Source organism: Charadrius vociferus, unplaced genomic scaffold (genome assembly GCF_000708025.1).
Source record: "Charadrius vociferus isolate BGI_N301 unplaced genomic scaffold, ASM70802v2 scaffold514, whole genome shotgun sequence".
In the NCBI taxonomy this organism is placed as follows: Eukaryota; Metazoa; Chordata; class Aves; order Charadriiformes; family Charadriidae; genus Charadrius; species Charadrius vociferus.
In genome coordinates this window covers 1945318-1954146 of record NW_009648118.1, presented here as the reverse complement: position 1 = coordinate 1954146, position 8829 = coordinate 1945318, and the positions used below count along the sequence as shown (strand labels likewise).

Genomic DNA, 8829 nt, shown 5'->3' with positions numbered 1-8829 from the left:
ATCTAAATCATGCTGGTATGTTGATTTTGGTTTACATAGGCCCAATATTCACGACTGAGATTAAAAATGGACTCTGATAATATAATCATGCTAACATGCTTCGGATTGCACACTTCAGTTAAAAAAAAAATTAGATGTACAACTAGACTAGCCCTTTTTTAACATCAGTTTAAATAGTGGGATGCCGATTTCTGTGTGCTCTCAATGCATCAGTGCTTTACACCCCTTTGAATTGCTGCTTGCTGTGCTACTACAGGCATTGTTCTAAGGCCTAGAATATCATCTTCCTCACCTAAAAGCCACGTTTCTTTGTAGCTGCTAAAGTTACGTGGCAAATAGCATTCCTTTTGTCCCTGCTTCTTCCAGTGTTGATGGAGGGAGAGCTGTGACGGTTTGCTGTAAGCTGGTAACCTAGTCACTGAAACAAAGGGTGATTAAAGGTTATCTTTTAGTATTTCTTTTACAAAAAGAATCAATACTAAATAAAACTTAGCCAGTCATACTTGGATGAAAGTTGACTTTGCATCACAGACTTATGGGCAATAACTTGTTTCCCCGTCTAAAATTTCTTAGTGTTAAATTTGCAATTATTAAAAAAATCTTACAGTAGCCTTTACTGTAGAAGACAAAACTTGTTGAAGACAAAACTGTGGTATCCTCTGTTCTGCACTAAACTAACACTGTTCTGCATGTCCTGGCTATCAAGAATCCCATTGTGACTGGGTGTCACGGACTTGCAAGTTTTAGTTAGAATGCCTTATGCAATACCCTCTCTGCAGACACCAACGAGACAGCAAACACTTCCCTTCCACCAGTGGCAAATTTAAATTCATGGCTTAAGAGGAATATGAAGAGTGCTTCTTTCCTCAGGTGGTTAAGTAAAGATTACAAGTGAACAACCACATATACCAGCTCCTAAACTTACTCTCCAGTGTCTTCTCTTTGTGTGTTATAAAACACAAGAGCTGGCACTGGAAACTCGTCCCAGCAATGCAGCCAGTGACACAGATGAAACTACTGCCTTCTACATTATCTGCTCCCTAGGATATTAGGGTGCCTATAGTTCCCTCTATTCCTAAAGGACCTTTACTTTCTTAATTGGAACTCTGGCCAATGCTATAGTCTGATTTGGCTTCCCTCCCCCACTTTCCAAAAAACAACCCAACCTACCAATCAAAATCCTCCCAAACAACCCAGTCACTCTTAGTAGCTGGCTACTTCCCATTACAGTAATAGCTTTAACAGTCAATTCAAGAAACCAGTTTTTCAGACACTGTTAAAATCAGTCTATTTGGAAGTGAATGCCCTTTCTGCCATGTGATAAGTAACATGCATGGTGACTTCCACTGAGGTACGAAATCAGTGCATCTGTACTTCAGTCAAAAAAAGTAGTTCTTAAAAATATTTATTGTATTAGCATTTATTTTTTTCAGACAACAGAAAAATCTGTATTAAAAAAACCTTGTTAACAGGCCAAGAAAGAGCTTCAGCAAAAGATCTATAAATCAGGGAAAAGACTTTTTTTTTGCTCAGATCTCATTTTTTATATTTCCCTAAGACCTTGTTTCTGTGATTAGATATGACATTTGGTAGGCTACTTTATAACAGGGCATCTTAGACATATCCTCATATTGGACCAGAACACTAGCAATTCTTCTTGAGTGCTTCAGAAAGAATAACAGAACCTTACTGTCCCAGATGGCCTTCTAATAACCCAATTCTTTTCCATGCCTACTAGGTGCCATTTAACTCACGTGTGCTTTAGAAGTGTTTTCATGTTAAAAAAAAAAACAACCAACCCATGAAACAAGAATAACAAACCCATAAACCAACAACAAACCAAACCAAGAATACTGTCAATACTGAAGAGATCTAGAGCTAAATGCTGAACTCATTTGGTAAAAATGGCTGAAATCAAACCAGACATACATTAGTACACATTTCTTGTCAGCAGAACTGCTGATCAGAAAGCAAGATAGTCCAATGTGAGATAGGGTCCTCCATTGTTAGAAGCTCATTGACATGTGTATATAGCCATTAGATTTCTGAAGAAAGGAATTAGGCTGAGGAATCATTTTCCAGAAGTATTTTTTCTTGGAGGATCTCCAATTCAGACAAGCAGCGTCCAACATAGGAAAGGTAGAGGACTACCGAGGACTACCAAGGACTACAAGGATCTGGGCATTCCCGCAGGTAAGTCTCTGTATGACCATTATACACCTCCATCAGCGTTGTGCACACAGTCAGCTAATAGGTAGGTGGGAGGAAAAGAAGAAAAAACAAACAAAAAAAAAAGAAAACAAAAAAAGAGAAAGCCTCATTACAGTAATTAGTGAAAAAATGTCTCTGAGACTAGCTGAACAGTTTGACTGAAATGAGCATTTATCTTATTTAGTCAACAACATGCAAGTATGAATAGCTTGTGTCCTCAGTCAAGAATGCTGCCTCTACTGAATATAGCAACTTAATTTCTCATTCAAAAACTCTTCTTACCCCTTTAGTTGTCTATTTTTTTTAAACACCAAACCCTCAAGTTCAGACCAAAATATCTTCTGTTTCAAGAAGAATGTCACTGTAGTATGTGTAAACCATGAGGTATATTAACTTGTTTCATGCTACTTATAAGGGTTATCTAAGGTTAACTTATATCACAGGTTAATTCAGGTTAGAAGGGTCCTTAAGATGTCTGCAGAGCAAATGCTGCCTCAAAGCTGAGCCAGCTATGAGGAAAGGGCTCAGACTACTCGGAGCTTTAAAGCTGTAGGACCTTTGGAAAACAGCTATTCTAGCAATTACCTTTTGCTTTTACAAAGTAACGTGGAATTTGTTTTGTTTTTATGTGCGTGTTTTCACCTAAAAACCCCTGAATGTACCCCTGTGACCTCCTCCTTGGATGTAGAGTAGTTAGTGGTCTGCCCCCCACCTCCCCATTCTAAACTTTCTGCAAAAATAGAAGCATTACCTTATTGAGGACAGGCTTTGTGGAGAGAACATTGTAAATTGTTGGTAAGGAGATGTTCTGAAAGAAAATAATAAATTTATGTTAATGGACATTTACCTATTAGTGTAAATGCTGAAAAGTGTAACTTTTTAAATGCTCGATTAGATAGTATGATAAAGCTTTAAGATTACATCTTGAAATCAGAAGAACATCGGTTGCAAAAACTTAAGCAGACCAGATCTCAGTACAGCATGGGACACTTGAGTGTCAGTGCCTGCTGCCTGACAGTCTGTCTTCGACTTTCATTGGTGACAAAACAGCTCAGGAAACAATTAAAATCTCTCTCAAAGTATCTCCAGGTTTATCCCCCTGCAGCCGCAGGTAATGCTTGCAGGAAACCCATCTAGATGCAGACAAAGGGTAAAACTAAAAAATAAAGTATTTGTGTAAAGCACCACCTAGTACTTTACTACCCAGAAGCACAGACAAATTATCACAAAACCGTTAGCCGCTTTTGCCACTACAGCTGTGCTTGCCAAAGCCCCGAATGCTCCTGGCTGTGTCGGATCAGTACTGTAACTTGAGAGTTTCAAAACAGCTAGATGAGGTACTAGGAGGATGTTTACCTCTTGCATTGTCTGGTTCAGGCATTTCATTGCAGGTGTTCTACGATTATCCAAGACTAGTGGAGGCTTCCAGCGATCGTAGTTTGTTTCTAACACGTACCACGTGCCTTTCTTGACATCAAGGCTGGAAAAGAGGTATATGTTTGTGTTTTGCTGCTCTAAGTATATAGCAAGTACATATATAGTATATACAGCTGGATTTTTTTTTTTTTTTAGGCTTCCTGTGGTACTTTTCAGTGATGCTAAAGAAGTGAGTTCTTGCACAACAGAAGTCACAAGAAGCATAGGATACAATTATTGGTGGAACCTGTCCTCTTCTGGAAGGTGCAAGGTCAAGCATACTCACTCCCAGATATCCAGAGTAGCTGTCCTGGAACGAGTTATCACACACCCTTCTCCAGAATTTTTTCCACCCAGTATAAAGTAAGCTGGAGCCAGCAGTCTTGTTTTTGCCAGTCTGTCTTTTGCATCCTGGTAACTGCAGATAACAAAGTAGTGTTGGACTATTAAATGCTATAAATGGTTCGAGTACTGAAAAATGAGTTACACAGACCCAGGAATAGTTTGGGTAGTTCTTTCCTTTCTTCCCCTTTCATGCACATATGAGGAGATGGTATCACAATGAAAGAACACAGTAAAGCAAAGCTCCTCCATTCACTTTGTAAAGTTGAGATGTGCTCTTTGGACTTTTTCTACATTTAAAACAGGAATAAAATGATGACATGCTGTGTCATATTCCATCTAATTAATTTACTGCATGAGAACTTTGTTTCTGTTTACTTCCTATAATGTACTACTACCTGTTGGATGTGTTTTGATGCAGAATGCTGTTACATTTTCAGATACCAATAGGTTCATTAGAAAAAAATAAAACTGAGAAGACAATTTGAAGAGTTTTAAAGGATCACGTGTGATGCCTCCCCCCCACCAGAGTACCAGCAAACCCACAACTATTTAATGTCAAGGCTTCTAGGAAGATATCTGTACCATTAGATACTAAGCATACATCTACAATATTCATGCAAGTTGGAAGCAAAGCAGATTTAAGCAGTAGAATATTTAGGGGCGGGGGGGATACCTTGTAGCATTCTCTAATACTGTTCTTGTAAGAAAGCCCATCCACATACCATCTCTTCTACCAAGAAACCATTCGAAGATTCCTGCAAAATATCACTGGTTACAATAATTTGTTTTCAGAAGGTTCACTCATGCTATTCTAACTTTCACAGCCTTTAAAATTAACTATGTTTTACCTTACTCATCAGGAATCTTTTCACCATTTGTGTGCCTGTTTATTAAGGTAACTGGTATGCCCAAGGTCTGGAAAACTTGTACAGAAATAATGAAAGAAATGAGCATTACTCACCAACATAACCACCATCAAGACTGAAACGCTCATTCATTGTCAGAGTGAACAAGTCCTGAAAAGCATTAAACCAGTCAACCTTAGTCTATCGCGAGCCCATTAATACCAGTAATAAACAAGAGGCAGCATTGCAATTTACATGCCAATTGAGCTGCTTGTTCATTTGACTCTTCCCCTTCGAGTAATGGGCTGCAAGATCAAGCCCATGTGGAGAAAAACGTAATTTATCACTGCTTGAGCAAGTAGAATTGATAATTCTTAGTCTACTGACCTGGCATAGCAATCCAGTAAACCATGCTTTTATGCTAAGGAAGTCAAGCCTGTGGCCATTTTTCTCTTGGTCCTTGTTGCATCACTGAACTACCAGTTTTCCTTCCCCTCCTGTATGTAACCTTCTTCTCAGACTTCTGAATACTATTCTAGTTTGAAGGCAGATTTTTAAGTCCCAGTGCTAAGTACATCCTGATATGTTATTGCTGTTCACATGGGCAGGCAGCTGACACAACTCAGTCTGCTCTACTTGCAACCTGCAATTCCAACTCAAATCCCAGTCTTCTCCAGCTACTGTTTCTTTCAGAGGAAAGTGGAATTCAGCTGGATCATTTTCAGAATGGACTCTTCCCAAAGTATTTGACCAGAAGACAAAAATAAATGGATGCAACGCAGGGATTTATGCCAGAAGTGCTCTACTATGAAAAGGGCCACTTATAATTGAAGATAAAGGCAGAGCACGTAGAAAAGGAGGAGTTGTGGTAAGCTGGAGACCCTAGTATAGTTCTGTACTGCTGGTTTTTAAGATATAGATAAAGCCCAGATTTCAGGTGCCTATTAAAAAATATATTAAATTTTGCAATGTACAACTCCTTTTCCAAGAAGGATTGGAGAAAGAATTAAAATAGCACAAGTATGTCGTTTCACCTCTGGGATCACAGCAGTATCTGTTTGCTAGCAAGAAACTCCAACCACTTGAGCACTTTGTATTCACTCCTGTTCACACTCAGAATTCAACACTGCTTTTTAAGAATTGTCCAAACATGAATATTTCTTTTAGGCAATCTTCTTTAACAAGGAATAGTTTTCTTTTACCTCTCTTCAAATAGCTATACTGTGTACCAGGACAACTAAGAGATCATTTACTAATAAACATCCCAAGGCAGAGGATGAAAGCAGGAAAATTTGCATCTTAAAGGAAAGTGTGAAGCATTATAAAAAAATTGACAAGCCCCCCTCCCCATACTTACTGGTTTGACTCCAGACACCATGCCTATGTATCCTGCAAAATTTGTAGACCTGAATACCGTTTTGTTGTTTCTCTGGAAGTCCAAGTTTACCACTAAAGGCTTCAGTTCCCGAGTTAAAGTCCAGGAATTATTTTTAACATCCCACCTGCAGAAGACAGTACAGCATTTGAAACTTCCCTCCCTCAGTAGCTTTTAAAACTTCACAGCACACTTATTTCCTGTGTGTGGTGCCTGTCCTGGTCTTACTCATGTCAGCCAACACCACTGCTCAGTAGTTACCTGAGCAGCACCAGCAAGGGACAACTACGAAGTCTAAACGCATAGGCAGTCAGTGAAAAGACCCGTTCGAACCAAGAGCGTATCACTACTCAGTATTAAACAGCAACAGCATTACACCCGGTTTGTTTTGAACACACATTACTCTGTTCTGTTCCTGCTGGCAAAGGGAGGCCGCTACAGGTACTGCCTGTGACGACAAACCTACTGTATCCTGAGGGCACGTGTAACTTGTTCTGCAGCAGAACGAGCTGGGTCCCTCAAATTCTTACTTTTCAAAGCGAGGAAGCAAACCACATACTACTGGATTTGCCAGTTCTAGCTTGTAAGATAAACCCGAACAGTTTGTAGGCAAGAGGGTGCTAAAGAACACTCAGCAGACGATTAAATTCTCTGGAAACAATCCAGGTTCTTGGAACAGCTTTGAAAGTTGCCTTAATTTTCAGGAAGCATGTTCCCAGTGTTTCTGACCAGTGGGAGAAGTTCAACACAAGCCAAACAAAACACAAGACAAACTTGTGACCAACAGGTGCAGTCACAGTTGACAACATTTGAGTTTCTGATAGGCAGGTAAGATTTTTAATGAAGACGGACATTTAAATCCCATCTGGGCATTGAAAGTCATCTGGATGAGTGACCTTACAAAATATACTGGGATAATAAAAGCAAGCAGTGAACTACCTGATTACAAGGTATGAAATGAGAACTAAAGGAGAATCCAGTTCTAGGCAACTAACTACAGAGTTTGTAGCCAACTGAATGATAATGTTAGATCAGTGGAATACAAATCACCGGCTTCTGAGTAGAAATGATGAATGATGGGAAGTGCCAGTAGAGCACAGTACAGTAACTCGGGGGATAATTTGGAAAAACACCAACCACAAAAACAAGCCCACATCCAATCCACATTTCACTGCATACACTAACATTGATGCTTCTGTCCTAGCACCTAAAGAACAAGATATACTGTGCCTCAGAGATAAGGTTACATGGACTGTTCTTTGGTTTGAGAGTTTTAACTGGAGCTGGGAAAGCACTGAGTAACACTGAACTCAGCTGTTTTACAAAGTCATTCCCGACAAGCTTGGAGCAGTTTGACATAAGATCAGCAGAACAAACCTTTTGTTCATTTTAGCCTTTTTTCACAACATGCAATGCAGAATTACTTGTCACAGTCTTAACAACACCCAATGCATCATTTAGACTCAAAGAATGACTGTAGAAATTTCAAGTTCAGCTAGCTTTTTCTTTGGGTTTAACAAAAAAATAAAAACGAAAAGGCACAAGTTTAAGTACTTACCCAAGAAAGAGTCCAAAATCCAAGTTTCTGGCATGGTACAGCTTCCCTACATAACAATAAATAAAGAAAGAAAATTTTCTAAAGAAAAGGACATAAAATTCAGCTTAGAAAACGAGGAAATGAGTAAGCAGGAAAAATACCTTGGAAATTAAGCAGGGAAAAAATCATTGTCTAGTTACCCTTTTCATAAGCACAAACAAATGGTGGGATTTTTTGGATCAGAGAGTGTTCTGCCATAACTGAAATCAAGTGATCTTGTAAACTGCTGTCCAGCTCAGCCTCAGATGCTTTCCACATTATCTTAATGCAATGATAGTACCTTGAGCTTCCTCTAAAAGTGAGACATTGTAAGCCCTCTGAGGATCACTCAGAAATTTCCTAAGCTGGAACAGGTGCAGACAAGGCTGCAGAACTGTAGAAGAGAATGAAAGAGCCTCTTTTCTTAAAACAGACTATCCATTTTCTCTAGCACCATACATATGCGATAGCTAGAAACTAGATGCAAAACAGGTTGCACTAGAACCTCTTACGGCACTGAGAAAGTATCAGGTGTCTGGCTGGTGTTTCTTTCCCCTAGAAAAACAAATGCCACCTATTAAAAAAAAGAAAAACAACAACCAACCAACCACAAACCAGCCACAAAAAAAACCTAACAACAAAACCAAACCATCTTTGAAAGTACTTTTTCCTTTTTTTTTTTTTTACCTAAGACACCTGTGATCTCTTAATTCCCTTCTCAAGGACTACCTTTTTATTATCATTGCTTTTAATCTCTTCTACTAGACCTTCTTGCCTGCAGTTGAGAAGGACTGTATTTGTGTAATTGAGGTGGACCCTCTCCTACATAAGCGAAAACCTGAAAACTGTTAACACTATTCTGGGTTGCATTACCTGTTTTATCTTCCGCCACTATTGATGTACATACAGTGAAAATTTCATAAAAGATGTTAAAAATAACAATTTCCCCTAGAACAAAAAGAAATAAAGTTCAATAGTTTGAAACTTTTGCTATGAACATAAATAAATGGTAAGAAAAAGCATATTACAAAGTTCAGCATTCTATAATATGTCTCTTAAGA

At 38.8% G+C, this 8829-nt stretch overlaps 1 protein-coding gene across 1 annotated transcript in view; it reads right to left on the bottom strand.

Moving 5' to 3' along the window:
• Positions 1-1868: 1868 nt before the first annotated feature.
• Positions 1869-8829, bottom strand: part of ASAH1 (N-acylsphingosine amidohydrolase (acid ceramidase) 1) — an 11477-nt gene continuing 4516 nt past the window's right edge. Inside the window, exons 6-14 of the mRNA XM_009883919.1 lie at positions 8642-8716; positions 7751-7796; positions 6175-6319; positions 4934-4988; positions 4646-4727; positions 3914-4045; positions 3568-3691; positions 2963-3019; positions 1869-2247 (exon numbers count right to left, since the gene is read on the bottom strand). Of these exons, the coding sequence (XP_009882221.1) occupies positions 2158-2247; positions 2963-3019; positions 3568-3691; positions 3914-4045; positions 4646-4727; positions 4934-4988; positions 6175-6319; positions 7751-7796; positions 8642-8716 (806 nt within the window). The 3' untranslated portion in view covers positions 1869-2157. The remainder of the gene's footprint in view (positions 2248-2962; positions 3020-3567; positions 3692-3913; positions 4046-4645; positions 4728-4933; positions 4989-6174; positions 6320-7750; positions 7797-8641; positions 8717-8829) is intronic.